Here is a 19,481-nt window from a genome sequence, read left to right as displayed (position 1 = left end):
TTAATTGTTCCATCTTTTTTTCTTCTGTTTTATTCTTTGATTTATCTCTATGGCAAACTATTCAGGAATTTCATTTGTTAGCCTTTTTTAAAAAAAAAAGTGAGTTTTGCCATTAATTTGTTTTCTATGTAACAACAATTGCACCCAGCATGCACACTTTTCTCTACAGAATCAGTTTATATTACTAGGACTGTTAATCTCGCAGTGCATAACCAATGAGTTTTTCAAATGGCAAATGCAATGAGAGTCATAGTACATGCATTATTATTTTTAAACAGTAGTGTTTGCACAGGGGTGTTGTTCTGCTCTAAGTGTTAAATAATATTATTTCGCAAGTCTCTATCATTCACTCTGGATTTTAGGAGTGGATTAAATATTACATTTCTTCTTTTGAATTTTCACTTAGGCCATTATTTAGATACAAGACCACCAATATATAGAAGGGACACTATTTTGTCATCTTAAATACAGAGGATATAAACTTTTTTTTTTATTTTTAAAGGTACAATTCGCCAGTTATTTTAGGAGGCAATTCTGTATACAATTTACTGTTGACATCCTTGTTCCTCCATGAAATGTCACTGAACCTAATGAAACTCAGGGCAAGAACAGATTTGTAAGTACCTGTTTTTAGGAATCAGCTCATTAAATGAAATTTAAAATTCAGAACAATATAATCAGGTAAGAATTGCACAAAATTTTTTAGCAAAACCTACAAAAATCTGATTTTCACACTGCTATTAAAAAGCCCCAGCATGTGGGATCTTTAACATTTTTAAACAGACTTTTACACTCAAGGCATTAACTCACAGCCACATCCATTTAAAGGCATATGCTTTCGTAGGCAACAGCATCTGATGAAATAGGTTGGTACCTTTGAAAGCTTATGCCTCTGAATTAGTTGGTCTCTAAGGCTACTGGCTACATATTACAAATATTATACAACTAGCTGGTTAACCATGCAATAAATTTAGACCAGTCACATGTGCAAAGTAATCATCACATGATAAAAATAACTATCCAGCTATAAAAAGAGTCAACCAGCTATAAAGTTATTGCTTTAAAATGTAACAACTTTATAGCGGGTCTATCCAGCTTTAATCTGAACGTGTAGCAGGGCCCTAGGGTGCCACGCTACCCAGCTTCCTACCATCTACTTATGAAATGTATGCAAACCCAAATAAGAGACAACAATTTATTTACATAGAAGGCAAGAACTGTTATTTTTAAATGGACATGAAATTAGTGCCTATACTAATGAGCAGTTTTCAAATGTATTTTTCTTTATCTTATAATTTGTTTAGAGAGGTGGAAAGAGAGGTAGTTAGCTGTGTTAGTCTGAAGTCAGACAGAATGTAGCGTAGGATGGCACCTGTGCTAACTGCTTCAGAGAGGCATGAGCTTTTGTAGCCAACAACCTACTTGGTCAGCCTACTAAAAAGGGACACACAAAAATAATTTATTTAGAAAATTAGTGACTTCCAATTTAGAAAAGGAATATATTTTCTAGATAGACACTTATATTTAATGTACCAAAATATGTAATCTGGTATGTCTGCATGAAAATTACATTGCAGTGGGACTGATTACATTTCAGCAAAATGAACATCAAAGGAAAGTAAGACTTGGAAGACATATTTATAGTAACTGTAAGTTATTTAATAAATAGACAAACTAACTTTTCCTAGGTCATTTCATTTATACAACTGCTTCACAATGTACCACTCAACAGATCAGGGTTTTTTTTTGAATATTCAACTTACCCAGGGTTCTTGACATCACTGGCAAAGCAGAGCTGAGCACTAATATTGAGACACAGTTTCCAATGATCTGTTTTGAACAAAAGAGCATTCCTCCCATCAATATAGGATTTTTGTTAAAAGCAAACATTTTTCCTGATTTCACATTTTCCATTTTGATGTCAGTTCCTTAAAGATTCATTCTGCAAAGTGGACTTAATATAGTTTTTGTTTAGATTATATAAACTTAACTTGAGCTTGCTTCTACCACATATCTCCAGTTTCCTTCTGAAATGAACTGGTAAGCAGGCAAAACTAGCCACACTTACCAAGATTTTCTTTTAAAAAGGTGACTTCATAAACTTAAAGAAGCTACCATGCATTTGACAATTTAAGTCCCAGTCATGCAACCACTTGTGTTTGCATCATTCCATTGGCTTTATTGGGATGACTGATAAGTAAAATTAAGCATGTTATAACTACTTGCAAGATTAAAGTTTTATTTTTATACAATTATGAAAAACTAAAAACTGTTTCTCTTCTACCTGCATCAATATTGGTAAATGTAAAGATTTTTTAAAATCATAACAATGTTAGTTTTGTCTGCAATTTTAGTAACATTTAAACAAGAAATAGTTAAAGCTGTATTTACTATCAAATAAAAAGACGTCTATTCAATTATAATTCTAGTATTAACAAGAAAAGAAGGTGAATTAAAGATATCAACGTATTTGTCATTGATTTATATTTTGTTCCTATTTTTCCTCAACTATTCCTGAGATACTGAAAGATGTGCAGACACAAAGACAATTTCAACCCAGTTTCCAATGCTACATAAAGTAAGGAAAGGCATGGAATAGCCTTAGCAAATATCTTGTATCATAAAATCAATGTGTTTAGACACTACTACTTTCATGTATTTAATCATGAAATTCATGTAAATTATGTGATTCAATCATGTAAATTATGGAGTATTATTTAATTATTTAATTATTTAAATACTCCCTCTGCCCCTTGCTTATAGATCGCTCCCTCTTGTCAGTTTGTGGGAATATTTTGTCAAAAAATGTATGCATGTGCCTCAGCATTAGGTAACAGCATTTGTTAATTCTGAAGCCAATGCCAAATTGTGGAAAAAGTCAAATTAGCCTCAGACTGCAAAACGTTGCTGAACAGACCTCCTCAGTCTTACTTTAATTATTCAAATTTGAATTACTTTGTCTGTATTACTTGTAGCAACCAAGTTCTTCAGATTTCAAATAAGCTCCCTGAAGTACAGTTAGCACAATCAAAGTTACTCATTAGCAATACGTTTCCTTTGAAAAAAGTCCTTTCACTAGCTTTTTCTATAGCTAGTTAACAAGCTCCACTATTCCAGGCTTTTTACAAGTGAATGGATGCCATCCAAACTAAACAGAGCACATCCTTTTTCCCACTCATTCAGCATTTTGAAAATCTTCCAGTTTGTGTTTACGCAGCTTACAAACAAATACTGATCACTGCAAATGAGCCATTCAGGGCAATTACTAACTAAAAGAGTCAGTTTGTCTTGGGTGGCAAAAAAGGGGGGCCATCACCACCTCAGATTTTACCTTACCTTTGTCATAGTCGTGTCATCCTTCCTGGGAGTGAAATTTTCAAAAAAGCGAAGACTGTAGAAGCCGACGACAGAGGACACCATAAGATAGCTGTGAGAATCAAGGAAAAAAGAACCTCCAAGGAATGCAAGTTTCACTCAAGTTCTCAGCAGCCTCCTAAAAGTCTTAAGAACCAAAGAAAAAAAACAAAAACACTTCAAGTGCTTGAGAAGGACTGACCTGTCTCTTTCTTCTTTCCAGGCAAGTGTCTTAGTAAATTACCAGTGTCCCAGAAAACTAGACAGAATACTTGTTAACAGACAGCATACTTAAAGAAAGGATACAAAATCAAAATGATTTCAAGTGCTGCTCCCACAAAACCAAAAGTGGATAAAGAAGCATTTCCTATCCCAGGCCCCTATGAGAGAAAAAAACCAAAAAAAAAAAACTTTGCATAAATTAATCATACACGCACATTAAGTGTTCAGAAAGTTAACTTCTGTCCTAACCAAGGATCTGAGATCCTTGGATTAAAGATATACTGTAAAATAAAATATTTCCATGATTCAAGTATAGAAATTCAGGGTAACTTCAAATTTAGTTTTACATTCTACCTATCTAAATTAAATAAGCTCAATTTCAAAATCTGAGTAAAATGTTTTACAATAGGAAAATATAAAATTGAGTTTTCCAACATTATTATTCACATCGCATGTAATTTATAAGCATATGCCCCAGTACTTTGGATGCTGAATCTAAAATCTCCAAGTCACTCTTTTTTCAGTGCATGTATTATTACTAATGGAACAGCAGCTTGCACTAAATGGCTTCATATAGTTGTGCAAATATGTGATATGACTGTACTCATATAGACTAAATCATTAGTAAGCTAGAAAAAAAAGTTGTAATGGCATTAATTGGGACAATCTAACAATGTGAAGGCTGCTTTTTTCTTGAAATAAAATATTTTAAAAATATTAAAGTTTATTTGCAAAATAAAAAATAAAGATATGAAAATACCAAAAGATAATAAGGATCTTTTGTACCATTTTGAAATAAATTTGCTTATAAAAATATATTAATTCTGTTCCACTTAAAAATGGAAGCACTGAGAAAATATATGCCCTTTAATTCTGATGGTGCTCTCATTTACCTACTTTGTTAATTACTACTGTATCAACATAAGCCTGATCTTCCTAAGAGATAAATGAAGCTACTAAGTGCGAGTACAATTAGACATAAGCTAGCACATTTGCAGGACTAAACCCATAGAATCAGACTCAGGTGTTAAACACACTTTTTAAAGCTATTAAACTGAAGGCTCTTGCTGGTGCTTTTTCAAAACTTCTAGTGAACATGTAACTGATGTTTGCAAAAAAAAAAAAAAAAAAAAAAAATCAAAGTTTACTTTACCCCTGATCCCTTTGGCATTGCAGTCTCATCGACCAACAGGCGAAGAATGTTGCAAGCAACCAAGAGGACTGATAAGGACTATAAAGAAGTAGAGACATTTTGTCAATTCTAAGGTTTTAACACTTAAACAATGTAAATGTTTAAACATAATGAAATCTGGTGGCAATAAAACTTTTATCTTTGCGGGAAAAAAAATCTCAAGAAGGGATTGTTGGTTCTCATATTTTCTTGGTTATCACCTCCATTACTCAAAACCATTAAAATTATCCCCCAAACAACTATTATACACAAGGAAAAAAAGACAGTAAAATTCTTACCGTTACAAAGAGTAGCAGTATCATAACAGCTGGATACACTAAATTCCTCTCCCATGCAGAAGCTTTTTTCCGTCGCTCTTTTCAAAGAGGGAAAAAGGAGGCTTAGTACCTTATACGAGTTGTCTTAAGTGGCAAAAAAAATGTTATTGCTTTTTATAATGGGCTTATTTTGTAGATTTTAATTGTAGGTAACCTTCTACATCAACTTGAGTGAAAGGGGTACTAACTAGCTGGTATCTTCTTGGTATGGTGCAATTTTGCAGTTTTAAATTGTACCATAAATTATTTTTTTACCACACACTTTGACATACTCTTGAACACATAACACTTAGATGATTCCATATCATGCTGGTTTAGGGTTAGTCAACATATGTAACTATACTCATTTTAATAGGTATTAGATATCACTATGGAGTCTAAAAATCCACTTTTACTTACCACTTTGATATTTAGCATAAGGTATTTTCCTAACCTTGGGTTGGTAACAACTGCTGCAGTGTCTTGAATATTGTGAGCTAAGCTAATAAATAGGAGATGCACTGATATATCTGGTATATTGCATTGGCACCGATAAAAGGAAAATTAACATAAATCGGCAAGTGGCTTTTTTCGGCTGGTGTAGCCGATAATGTTACTAATAAATGTCACATGCGTACGCACAGCCACTGCATGCACACGGCCAGGAATGCAGCCCGGCAGCTTGAAGAGTAACGTCCAGCTGGTAAGTCGGGGGGGAGGGGCTTAGGGGTACAGACTGAGACCCCCCAGTGTGAGAGGGAATGGGGCTGGGGCAGGGACAGGCACTGCCCAGCCAGGGTGGGGTGGGGCATGGGACAGAGCCAGGGGTAGTTCGTCCGGAGGGCACAGCGGGGCAGGGAGTAGAAGCAGCTCCCCACTGCTGCACGCACCCCTGGTGGTGGCATAGGGGGCATGTGCCGCCCCCCTCCCTCAGATTTGTGAGAGGCAAGGGCAAGTTACCTGCTGCGGGCTCAGGGTCAGAGGCTACGCCAGCCTCTTCCCAGCAGGAGGACTGGACCAGAACTGTGCTCGGGGCAGGCAGCAAGAGCGCTGGGAGAGGTGGCTACAGTGTGGGCTACAGCCACCCCAAATTTCCCCCACAGGCACCCCACCCAGCACTGCTGCCACCTGCCCCAAGCACAGCCTTGACCCAGCCCAAGCCTCAGCCCCACCGCCGGGAAGAGGCCAGCACAGCCCCTGGCCCAAAGTCTGCAGCGGGCAGCCCACCTTTGCCCCGTGCACAAATCCAGAGGGCACATGCCCCGCCCCCCATGCTACCCTCAGGGGAGGTTCCATCCCATGCCCTGCCCCCCCTTAGCCCCATTCTCTCCATAACTGTGGGGGCCTCGATCTGTCCCGTCCCGTCCCCCCCTTCCCTCTCCCATGCCTGTTGCCCCGCACAGACTTACCAGCCAGATGCCGCTCTCCAAGTTGATGGGCTGCATATCAGCCATCAGATCAGTATCGGCTGATATGGCTGGCCAATAATTGGCCATCAGTATGGGCCAAAAAATTTCTTTAGTGCTGCACCCCTACTATTAAATGTCATTTTTAAGTGGCAACCGTCATATATAGAAGAAACAACAAAGACAAAACTGCAGTTTATCTTTAAAATGCCAAGTGTCCTAATTACATAGTAGAAAAGCCTCAAATCGCTCATTAAAAAAATACCAGGAAGAAAAGTATTGCTTCAGTCTTGCCAAATGACCAAAAATCATGCAACTGGTGTATTAAAGGCAGTGGTGAACCACATTTATTTTTTTCATCTAATTTACATGAGGCCATTTCTGCATTAGGAACAGTATTTTAATACAACTTTCTTCAGAAACAAAAGCAAGTCCAAAGATGCTCATCACACAATGTCCAATTTTTTTAAAATGCTTTGCTAATAAAATGCAATGTTGGTATGTTGTTCATTTGTAAGACTGAATGCACAAGGTACAGAATTACAATGATAAATTTATATCAGTCACCTGCAAGGTATTCTGGCACATTTCATATATTTTGGCTATTTTATAACAAGTTTCACAGACACACTACTAAAAAAACCCATACCTAGCTTTGTTTTTGTGCTCTTCACATTTTCAAGTTCCCATTCCAGCTCTGTTGTACTGTACTCCACAGCAGAAGATAAACCTAATCAAAAGAAAGATATAGGGGTTACTTTGGTTTATGTTTTTGAGAGACCACTAAAACTAATCCCAAAAGATACATTATGAAAACAGTTTTTAATACACTTATTATAGCAACAATACTTTTCCTTAGACCAGTGGCAAATGGTTCTTTGGAGAGCTGCAGATAACAAATACAAGTCTGACTGGGGATCTTCTTGCTCTCTTTATCAAAAGAAGTCCTCCATACCAAAGTGTTCCATGAGGAACCTGATGGGGTTCCTCTAAGCAATGTGTGAAAGACACGAGGATAAGGAGATGGTGTTACAGAGAGATTCAAGACAAGAAACAATCTGACAATGCATGGCAAGGACCATATCTGGTGTCTCAATACCCACGACAGCGATTCCCAAATGGGGTCGCAACATCAGCGGATGGGGTCACAGGGGTGGGAGGCTGTGGGTTGGGAATATGGGGTCATGCTGAGGAAAAGTTTGGGAAGCAATGACCTATGCTATATCATGGTGCAAATACTGCAATACATGCTCTGATGGCCTTTCAGAGTATTTAGTAGCTTTCTAAAATTCCATTTAAAGATGATGCATACCAAAGGCTTCTAAGACTGACCAAAGCTGTTTCAAGAAGATAAAATGGCTTTCTTTTTGCTTCTGTGTGCAATGAACACTGGCAACAGACTAATACCGAGTACCTCACTAGATCATGGCAAATTCACACATTCCCTGTTTCCAACAAAACTGCCTTTACAGCTGAATTCTCTGCATCTTCATGTCATCTATTGTCCACCCAATCTCCAGTTCCAGTTCTTGGCTGTCCTCCTCACTCAGTGACTTCAGCTTCCAAGATGATGACCAGGGATCCGGGATTTCCATTTCCCACGGGAAAAAAATCAAGAAAACTGCAGATTTTACCTGTTACCGGAAGAAACCTGGGATTTCTCATTTTACTGGAGAAACCCGCAGATTTTGCAGTTTTGCAAAGAGCTCTCTGCAGGCTGGCAGAGTTCCACCCTGCAAGGGCCTGGGAGACAGCAGGAGGAAGGCGGTCAGTCAGGGGGTGCCACATGCATGTATACGCACATAACCACCAAGCAGCCAGGAGAGCAGCTACCGCAGGTAAGTGGGGGTGGGGAAAGAACTGAGGCCCCCATAGGGAGGAAGGGAGTTGGGCACAGCTGGGTGATGCATGGGGCTTGGGGCCACAATGTGCAGCCACAGGGCCCTGGCAGGGAGTAGGGTGGGGCTGCAGGCAGCTTGACCGGGGGGCAGGGCGGAGCTCCCTGCCACTGCATGCACTCCCAGGGAGGCAGGGGGGACCTGTGCCCCCCACATGTATACATGGGGTGGGGGTGAGCTGCCTGCTGCAGGCTCAGGCTCCCCGCCCTGCTGCCTTCCCCCAGGGCCTCCACAGCCCAGAGGGTGCAATCCGGCACTGCAGGCAACAGTGGGGGCCACATGGGGAGGCTCGTTGCCGCTCCAAGCCCTGCACTGCCCTAGCAAGACATCCGCTGCCCACACAGCTGCAGCAAAGGGTACAACCCCACAGCACCACCCCTGTTACTTCCACACAGGCAGGGGACATGGCACCAGGGCAACAGCTTAGTGGCTAGCAGCTTCCTCACATGGCCTCGCTGTTCCCTACAGCACTGGGTCACACCTGCTGGGCTGCGGAGTCCCTGGGGGAGAGTAGCAGGGCAGAGAGCCTGAGACCACAGTGGGCAACCCATTCCTGTTCCAGCCCCACCCACAAATCTGGGGGGCACAAGTCCCCCCCCCTGCCCCCCCAGGAGTACATGCAGTGGCAGAGAGCTGCCTCCCCCCCCACCTAAGCCTGGAGTAGGCAGGTAGGGGAGCTGGGCTTCACTCCGCTGCAGCAACTCTCCAGCAGGGTTGGAGTTGGGGGGGGGGGTGGGGGGAGAGAGGAGCGAGAGGCACCAACAGGAAAATTATCACTTTCCTAGACCTGCTGGCAACACACATACCAGTGCAGCCCAGTATGCCATTAGCCTTCTTGGCAACAAGGACACACTGTTGGCTCATATTCAGTTTATTGTCCACTGCAACCCCCAGGTCCTTTTCTGCAGAGCTGCTGCCCAGCCAGTCAGTCCCCAGCCTGAACTGATGCATGGGATTATTCTGTCCTAAGTGCAGGACTTTGCACTTGTCCTTGTTAGATCTCATGAGATTTCTTTTGGCCCAATCCTCCAATTTGTCTAGGTCACTATGAATCCTAGCCCTACCCTCTAGCACACCTACTACTCCCTGCATCTTGGTGTCATCTGTAAACTTGCTGAGGGTGCACTCTATGCCATCTTCCAGGTCATTGATGAAGACACTGAACAAAACCAGCCCCAGGACTGACCCCTGGGGCACTGCAGTTGATACCGGCTGCTAACTAGACATCAACCCATTGATTACTACCATACGAGTCCAATGCTGCACCCAGTTTTCTATCTACCTTAGAGTCCATTCATCCAGCCCATACTTCCTTAGCTTCCCTACGAGAATATTGTGGGAGACTATAACAAAAGCCTTGCTAGAAATCAATGTACACCACATCCCGCATCCACAGAGCCAGTCATCTCATCATAGAAGGCAATCAAGTTTGGTCAGGCATGACTTGCCCCTGGTGAATCAATGCTAACTGTTCCTTGCCCCTGGTGAATCAATGCTAACTGTTTGGGGGAGACCCTGTTTCCCCTAGCGCCCCCCGAGATAACAAGGAATAACAGCCACAAGTTGTTGGAAAGTATGTTTAGATTAGACATCTGTAAGAACTACTTCACAGTTAGGGTGGCTAGGATCTGGATCCAACTTCCAAGGGAAGTGGTGCTGGCTCCTACCCTGGGGGTCTTTAAGAAGCGGCTTGATGCCTACCTAGCTGGGGTCATTTGAGCTGTTTTCTTCCTGCCCAGGCAGGGGGTCGGACTTAAAGATCTACAAGGTCCCTTCCGACCCGACTTCTATGATTCTATGATTAATCACCTTCTCCTCCAAGTGCTTGGAAATGGATTCCTTGAGGATCTGCTCCATGATTTTTCCAGGGACTGAGGTATAGTTCCCCAACTGGTCTGTAGTTCCCTGAATCCTCCTTTTTACCTTTCTTAAATATGGGCACTATGTTTTCCCTTTTCCAATCACCTGATTACCATGAGTTTTCAAGGATGATGGCCAATGGCTCTGCAATCACATCAGCCACCTCCCTAAACACCCTTGACTATTAAAATGTTCACCTTATCAAAATCCCTCTACTTGCCCATCCCAAAATCTACATCCCCCAAATCCCTCTAGTAGCCCATCCCATCTCCTAATTTTGTGTCCACACTCATCTCTTCTTTGACGACTTTCAACTTTTCACTCTTCTCTGGCTCCTGTCCTTCCCTGCCACACCTCAATCATGCTTTTGTCTATCCCATCTTAAAAATCCTTCTTTACTCTATTTGCCCCTCCAACTGCCCCATCTACTTCAGCTCTGAAGCCTCTTACAACTGCTGTCTGCAGTTTCTCTCTTCAAACTCCACCCTGACCTTCTCTGATGCAGCTTCTACTCCTTGGAGTTTATTCCATTGAAATTGCTCTTGTCAAAAGTCTCTCGGAAGCAAAACTCCATCCCTCCTTCCCAACAGCTGATTTCAATGCTGCCAACCTTGCTCTTCTTGATATCATGTCTCTTCCTGGTTTCTGTTATTATCTTTCTCCTGGTTCTCCTCCTGCCTTTAAGTATTCCTTCAGCATCGTCTTTAGAGGATCCTCATTTCTTTTCCAAATTTCTGTGAAGGTTATGTAGAGTTCTTCTCTTTGACCCTTCTCTTCTACATCTTATTTCTGAATAATCTCATCTGTATGTTAACTACTGATAGGTTTGGTGTAGAGGTAGATGCATCTCCTTTTGTCAAACTGAAAACTTTGATCCAGCACCACTAACAGAAATCTAACTTGGCCAACATATAGTTCTTATTCTTCTCCTCCCAACTTTTCTCAATCTGGTCCCTTCTTGACCTCTGCCTGTCATAGGCCCAAAACATTAGTCTGCATCATCTTCAACTCTGATCACCAAGTCATCACATCCAGCCTCTCAGATTCTTTCTGCACAGTCTGTTCTTCCACACAACTAAACCTCTTGTCTAAGTTATCAAACTGCATGTTGAATATTTGCCTCACTTGATTTCTCTAGCCCTATCAAACACAATCTTGCTCTTCTTATACGCATTCACTATGCTACAAAAAAGACCATTGCAGGCTATTGTTTTTTCCATAGCATGTCTCTATTTCCATCCTTCTATTCCCTCCCATTGCTCTACTGCATCAAGCATAAGCTATTTTTCAGTTTCAATACCCATCATGACCTATTTCCACACCCCCCACCTTTATCTCCCATGCACTATCAAAATGTGAACTCCCGTTTCCAATTAGCCAATGAGGCCACTCTCAGACACTTAAAAGTTTTCAAACTAGAACCTTTGTGCTTTCCTCAGGCACTGTCACTTGCACTCAGAAGGAGCTATCCAAAAATAAATACCTCCTTGAAATTTTTTGCCACAATAAGTACAAAAACTAAACAGTGCTTAGGCAATGGTGTACTAAAACCACTGCCTATCATGTGAACAAATCTTGTTCCATTGTTTCCTTGTAATCTACAACTATCTGCATGTCTGTTGTCTTAGACTTATAGAATAAGTTCTTTGAGAAAGATTTTTTTTTGTTGAGTTTCTATAGCACCTAGTAAAGCAAGGCTTGTAAGGTAATATGGTAACAAAACATAATTACCAGAGACAGATCTCTAATACAACTTTAATGTTTTGCTATTATATATTGAAGTTGCTATCTTTTTTTGATATGGCTATGTTCTTATGCATTTCAAGCACTATTTTTACTAGGAAAAAGGATTTAATTTTTGTTTTAAATTACCGTGCCTCTTTCTACTGGGTCCAATGCTGGTGTGGGTCTAATGCTGGGGTGGCAAAGTCTGCCTGAACTCCACCTTGCTTGCCTCCTCTGGCCTTGCAGGGTCCCACTCTGTTGTCTCACCTCTGCCACACCTTCATGTTATGATTGGATAGGAAGGCTGCGCCCCACAAGGGTGGGGGAAGGAGGACAATTGGGTATTAGACCCTTGTCTGGGCTGAGGCCCCTTGGCCTTCACCCACTTTACTCTGGCTGGACCCCTCCACCTGAGGTCCACTGTCTCAGGACCATAGACTCTTGGGTCCCAGTTCGAGCCCCACCCTCATGAGGTCTAGGCCCCACAGCCTCTGGTCTTGCCCTCACAAGCTCTGGGCTTGCACCCCCAGTCTTTGCTGTCCAACACCAGTCCTTCTGCTCACAGCAGTGCTAGACCCTTTGAAGGGTCTAGGTCAAGAGTGGTCAATTATTTGGGCCCAAAGGCCACATAGGGAATTTTGATGAGCTGTTGTGGGCTGGGTCAATACCCCCCCATCCCCCCTCCAATAACTCACCAAAACTCCCTATGGGGCTTTGGGTGGGTGAGGAGCAGTGTTTGAGAGAGGGACAGGCATACCCTGCCCTGTAGACAGGGTGAGTGATGTGTGGAGGGGGTGTGTGAGCGTGTGTGTGGGGGGCTGCCTGGGAGCCAGTGGGGGGGGTGAGGGGAGGGAGGGGGAAGCAGGGGACGCGTGCAGCAGAGCTCACTCAGTCAGTGGCTGCCAGGCAGTTCCTGCCCAGCCCATGGAGCTCCAGCTCTAGCTCCTGGCTGCCTTCCACCTACTCCACTTCCCACCCCCTCCCTCGCCCCCACCCATCCAGAGAGGCACGGCAGGGGCAGCGGCAGAAGCAGGGGCAGGGGCAGCAGCTGCAGGTGAGAGGAACAGAACTCTGCAGGGTCAGACTCTCTCCCTTGCTTCAGGTCCTAGGATTATCCATCTCACTCTGGGTCACCAGACCCACTACTTCCTCCCGAGGCCTATCAATCCCTGACCACACCCGAGACAGGTGGCCATTTTATGCAAGGGCCTTCTCTCACTATCAGTTTGCTCGGGAGGCTGGAGCCAGCCAGCTGATCCTTGGCTTCCTCTCTCCTTCAGTAGTGGGGTAGAGGACCCATTATACTCTTTCATACAAAATTTTGTTGCTGTAACATAAAACTCTTCCTTAGAGAGAGGAAAAGCTGATGCTAAAGTTATGCAAGCATTACCAACTCCCACTGACAGTAAGCAAGATGTGTAAAAAGTTTGTTTCCTCCACCCCTCCCCAAATCTCTTCATTTTAATCTACATTCTCTGTAAGGCAGGATGGCACCTTAGGGCACATATACACGTGCTCCGGGAGTTGGGGCAGCAGGGGAAGTGCTTTAATTAAGAGCAGCTCCGAGAGCTGGTCTAATTAAAGCACTCGGAGCGTGTCATGTATCAGTGTCCCCACACTGAAAAATGGCAGCAGGGGCACTTTAGCTAAAGCTCATCAAACAAGCTTTAGTTAAAGCGCCCCCACCGCCATTTTTCAGTGCAAGGATGCTGATACATGAGACACTGGAGTCTGCTAGAGCACAGTAATTACCATGCTCCAGCAGATGCACTGTAATTACAGTACGTCGGAGCAGCCTTGCTGCACATGTACAGGCGCCCTTAAAGACTAATTTGTTCAGATGCCTTTCTGAACAAACTAGGTCTTTAAAAGGCCACCCTGCCTTGCCTTCTGCCTGACTTCAGACTCACACAGCTAACTGCTTTCTAAATTCTGTGAAGATTAGTGTTCATTTCTCAAATATTTTGGAAGTTAATCAGAACAAGTTCTTTTTATTTATTGCAGTAGTTAGTCATTTTAAATTAGAAATTATATTAAGTAAATGTAATTCTAAAAGCATTTGAATTGCTGTATTATTTCAATGCTGGTTTGCAACTTTACTTGATGGTCCATAGTGCCTTCTGGTCCTATGCTCCTTTGTTTAACCATCATGTTAATATTTTACAAAATATCTGACTAATAACTCAGATACTCACAGGGTGAAATTCTGGCTACAATAAAGTCACTGGAAAGCCTCTCACTGACTTTAATGACGTTTCACCCTTACATTTCTGTACATAAATAAAGTCAACATTTAGTTATTTTTTATTCATAATAAGCTTCTAGATTGGAGAAAAGCTCTGTTTAGGAGCTAAATATTTTTATTTTAATATAGACTGTAAGGTCTTGAGACAGTTTCCACTGACATCAATGGAAACCTTTACAATGACGTCAATAGCAACTGCATTAGGACCTTAATATCTAACACCAACAGAGATCCAGAGTCTTCCACATAACACAGCTCTTGTAGTTTTACTTAAAACTGACAGCAGCTTGCTGTACAAAAGATATTTTTACGAGAGAAAGGGAGAGAGTCAGGGAAGATTTTAGATCAGTCAAAATGGTATTTGAAAAGGATGTAGCTAAATGCTTAAAACTCTAACGTAGTAAACTTTATTTCAAGCATGCACAAAGTTCAATGTCAGCATTGTCTAGCCAATAAATCAAATTGGTAGACGAAACTTGTTTGGACTAGTAATGAAAAGTTAGAAGGGATTCTCCAAGAAAGCCACAAAGCAGCTCATTTAAGGTCAATTTAACGGTATTATTCTGTTTTTCTTCCAGCCCCAACATAAGATTTCAGTACCTCAAAGGAAATTGTAAGAGTATCTATTTGCATTCCCCCTAGGTGATTGGCAGTTCAACACCAATTAGTTCAAAATTACACTGTTACTAGCGTGCAATAAAAACAACACCTTTCATCTTTCTTACATAGGTAAGGATACCTTCTGAGCCAATAACTTTGATCAAGTAAGGATTTTTGATCCTACCCCACCCGTCTCTTTGGATTCAGGAAAACTAATAGCTAAAGGCAACTTTTTTTCTTTTAATATAAAAAAGTCCCAGCTTTATTCTTCTGCTGTAGGAGTGATGTGGGTAGTGAAACCTAATATTCTGGAAACACACATTTTCCTAAGCTCAGTATCTCCTCAATACCTTAAACTTTAGGACAGAGAACAGAAATATTAAACCTATACAACTTCCTGTACTGTACAAGTAAATTTTTATGTGTCTCAGTAAAAATTTATGAAAGAGTTCATTTTCATAATTAAAATGATGTAATGTTATAATGAGATGCTTTTTGAAATATATGAGGATTTATAAAAAATGTAGTCAAATGCAACATAATCCTGAACATCAGTTCTTAACACCAAATGAAATAAATATTTCAGAATACTTTATTGCTACATTGCTAGGCTAGGAAGGCTGCTTGTTTCAAATAATCTATTAATTAGGAAAAGTATGTTTAACATTATCACTACTTGAAAGAGTTCTTATACCATGATTATTGCAGTGCATTGTCTTTATTACAGCAAAGGCATCAACACTCAAGAAATCCATGGCCCCTAGCACACATTCAATTCAGTGCTGTGACAAGATCTGATCCCCACTTCCTGCCATGCCACACATGCATGGCAGGAGGAAAACTTTTCAAATCAGGGATCAGACCCCAATTGTGCCATTACTACTTGCCAGTTGATAGAGGAGTGCCTGCAAGTCCATCCTGGCCAATCTGTCAGCTTACCCCTGGGACCCTAACAGAGACAAACTGGCTCTGGTGAGGTCTGGGGCCAGATCTGACAATCAGCTGATTGTTGGCCATGGCTGGAACAACAAGTTCAATTTTAAGCTGTCTGGATCTTAAATGTAACACTTTAAATATAACATGTGCCAAGGCCCTTAGAGTTATACTCACAAATTACAGATCTTGATGTCCAACAGCCATGAACCAAATTTTACAGTCATATAATTATAGCAAGATAGGTTAGATAACATGACAAAATGTGAGCAACTGAACAACTAAAAATGACCTACAGGAACTTTCTTAGGCATCTTGGCTTGGAACCAGAACGGAATACTTTTTAATTAAGTATACCAATAGTAATTCCTTAATAAAAACCACTAACTTTTCATAAAAAAAAAAATGAAAAAACCTAAACATTTTATTTTGTTGCTTTGATTTGAAGAACCAATTTCCCAACAGAAAACTTTGTAGAAGTCTTAAACAAAAGCTGCTTCATTTCAGTGAAGACTATATTCTACTTTAGCTTTTAATTGTAAGTAGTAAAAGATACCTCCTTTAGAGTTGAAAGACCAGAACTTCAACAATTTAGCACTTGCCACAGATGCATTTGTTTTAAAAGTACTTTATTTATAATTTACAAAAGGCTTGTACTGTAAAATTTTGTACTGCAAAAAGCTTCTTCAACCAAGTACTATAAAAGTTCTTCACAAATATAATTCCCATGCAACTCTTTATATGGTGGTGGCAATGCCACTCACAATGTACAAGACAGATTCAAATTCCCTCCTTTAGCAATTTTCCAGTTACCAGGAGGGTACCCAACCACCAGGTTATAAGGTGTTCTAGGATGCGTTGAAACTGTTTTACTCGCATGAAATACTCAAATACTCATCGAGAGAGACTGCAATAGCTTATTGGTAACGATAATCCCCGAGCTGGAACAAGCATCCCATTCCCTAATCCAAAAATATCTCAGAAATCCATGCAAGGTACAGTGGCTTCTGAAAGCAACTGACCCCTCAGATAATCGATATGACTGTGGTTGTGACTCCTTCCTAGGATGGGTGAGATCTGGGTTCATATTCTCTCAGGCAGACCTCTGAGCTACATTTAAGTGGAGAGAGGCACCTTCACCACTGCCACCACCAATGCATCACCATTCTTGTAAGTGGTATATAATTCTAGCCTTTCATTTAATTTGCTTTAGTTAAAAATGTCTGGAATTGGAAGGAAAAATTCTTAGTTTAAAAAAAGATTTAAAACAAACTTTATTTCTTTCCCATTTTGGCAAGAAAAAAACAAAACAAAACCTTGAGCTCATGGCTTTTTAGTCAAGATCAAACCAAAACAAATCCCTTCTTTAAAATGAGGATACTATACTGAAAAAAAAAAAAAAAATTGATCATTTGTACATGCTTAATTATAACACCCGTTTTTTACTGTATATTTTACTTAGGTGTTTCTTTGCAGTCTATAGATTTTAATCGTTTAGCTTGAAAAATGGCACTGGATAAAAAAAAATGATGGTTCTCCTCTGGAGAGCTTACAGTCTCCCACATGCAGAAGACAGAACTGTTGGGAAATCCAGGAACAGAAATAACTTACCAGTGTTCCGTTTTTAAATTAGGAAGATGCTCTAGCCTCAGAATTATTTTATTCAAATGTCTATGCATGGCTCTATTATTTTTCCTGTATTTTTATAGTATTCAGCAAATGGCCCTACAATATTTATATTATACTTAAAGAAGATAAGCACAGCACCACGTAAACGTTACTGGGAATAAATCATACTAACAACATATAATATGGACAAGAGTCCCAAGGGATTATTAGCAGAAGAAGAAACATCAACCATAAGCCTTCTTATATTCCATTGGTAAATGGCTGCCATTTTTCTAAGTCAGGGGTGTCAAACATAAGACCTGCAGGATGGATCTGGCCCTTGGAGCCCTATGATCTGGCCCCTGGGTCTTGGACTAATCCAGCAGGCCACATGTAGGGCTGGTATGGTGTATGGGCTGGACCCAGTGCCATGGACACTACAAATAGCACAGGAGGATGGTTCAGGGTGCATACTACATGTGCCACCCGCACTGGACTGGCCCCGACTGCTGGCTCCGAGGCTGGTCTGGATGCAGGAGCCAGCATGCAAGACCACTCCAGAGGGCTGCCGCATGCAAGATATGCCCTGTGCTGGCCCACTTTGCCACATGGAGTGCACATGGCCAGTTCAGCCCCAAGCACCACAAGCCAGCCCCACTCCTGCACACTGGCTCAGATGCAGCCTGATCCAAGCCACACGCTGGCACAGGTCTGGGTAAATATGACGCCCCTGTTCTAAGCCACTTGTAATGGATACCTGAACAGATAAGTCATTTTTCCATAAACAGTTTCTCCATATACCGTAAGTATCATTTCCATGACAACAAATATTTTACAGTTGCTAGCTAACATAAAAAACCTGGAACAATTCTAATTACCCCATCATAGCTTCAAAGGAGATTCACTGAACCCACCTTTGTGCTGCAAGTACAAACCCCCTCCCAGCTGATATAAATACTATACTACAGTACACGCTCAACCAACCTCAAATGCCCAAGGAAAAATATGGGACCCAGGTGTAACAGGGCAGCTCTGTGCCCTGGGAAGGGACAGCTGCCAGCAACAGTGGTGCAGCCTGTCATCAACTGCAGCAGCAGTTATTTTTGCATCCTCCATCCTGCTAAGATGGTAACCAGGGCTGCTGCCCTGGTTCCCCACCTCCTTCACACTACTGATATGACTTGTACTGCCACCAGAAAGTAAAGAATATCAGGCTATTTGAAAACACAGTGGGGAGAATGGAACAGAGTTCAGAAACAACATTCATAACTCCATTTATGATTTGTCATCTTTTTGAATGAACAAAGATAAGGAGAAATTGTCCCTAATAACTACAACTAATAATGTGATCTAAGCAGAGCTCTGACCTTCTCTCTCAAGCTCCCCAGGTATAAGGAGACAGAGCTGTGAAATCACGTTATCAAAAATACAGCATTTTAGAGTATTTTTCGATTTTTTTTAAGAGAGGCAAAGAGATAGGGAAATCAAACGGCTTGTGCCAAAAAAAAGGAAAAAAGGAAAAAGATTGCTTAGCTTAATGATTTGGGGCCTGTTAATGGCTGCAATTTCCCAATATCCTTAATGAGCTGAAAGCCAAAGGTGTTATTTGGCAATTAAAGTTATTATTTCCCCATAGAGTCCTTACAGATAGAAAGTACTAAAGATGGCCACTATCTTCCATTGTTACCAGTCAAAACTACTATAATTGATATTTATATTATTCTCTGTTAGAGCCTGGATGGAAAATGCTCTGTTTGCAGAATATAAACTAATATTTCTTTTAAATAACAAGAATTACCAAACCAAATGATAATCTCTTAAACTGGCAAATTGCAGAAATCTTACCTCTTTACCAGTAGGTATATCTAATGATACTAACACATTAATATATATTCATATGATACTAACCTATATTCACACAGCATTTTAAAAAAATCTATTTACATTTTATTAAGGAATCTAGGACAGGTAAGTACTGGCTTGCTGCCTATTAATCTATCACCTATATTCAAGTCCTATGCAAGTGAATGTATGGAGCAGAAGCACAGTATCAATTGGGAAGTATGAAAACCTCCATTTTCTGTTCAAAGGTAATCAAGTCTACTTATTTTACAGCAAAACATGACTATGAAGCACTACCTT

The 19,481-nt window shown here is 41.0% G+C and overlaps 1 protein-coding gene across 4 annotated transcripts in view; it reads right to left on the bottom strand.

Moving 5' to 3' along the window:
- LMBR1 (limb development membrane protein 1) overlaps positions 1-19,481 on the bottom strand; it is a 105,521-nt gene that overhangs the window by 24,961 nt on the left and 61,079 nt on the right. For all 4 annotated transcript variants that reach the window (XM_006264387.4, XM_059729182.1, XM_059729184.1 and 1 more), the window contains 6 exons: positions 7,120-7,200; positions 5,047-5,123; positions 4,730-4,807; positions 3,661-3,734; positions 3,337-3,427; positions 1,764-1,830 (listed from right to left, as the gene is read on the bottom strand). In XM_006264387.4, the coding sequence (XP_006264449.1) occupies positions 1,764-1,830; positions 3,337-3,427; positions 3,661-3,734; positions 4,730-4,807; positions 5,047-5,123; positions 7,120-7,200 (468 nt within the window). The remainder of the gene's footprint in view (positions 1-1,763; positions 1,831-3,336; positions 3,428-3,660; positions 3,735-4,729; positions 4,808-5,046; positions 5,124-7,119; positions 7,201-19,481) is intronic.

Source organism: Alligator mississippiensis, chromosome 5 (genome assembly GCF_030867095.1).
Source record: "Alligator mississippiensis isolate rAllMis1 chromosome 5, rAllMis1, whole genome shotgun sequence".
NCBI lineage: Eukaryota > Metazoa > Chordata > Crocodylia > Alligatoridae > Alligator > Alligator mississippiensis.
This window is presented reverse-complemented; position numbering and strand designations above follow the sequence as displayed.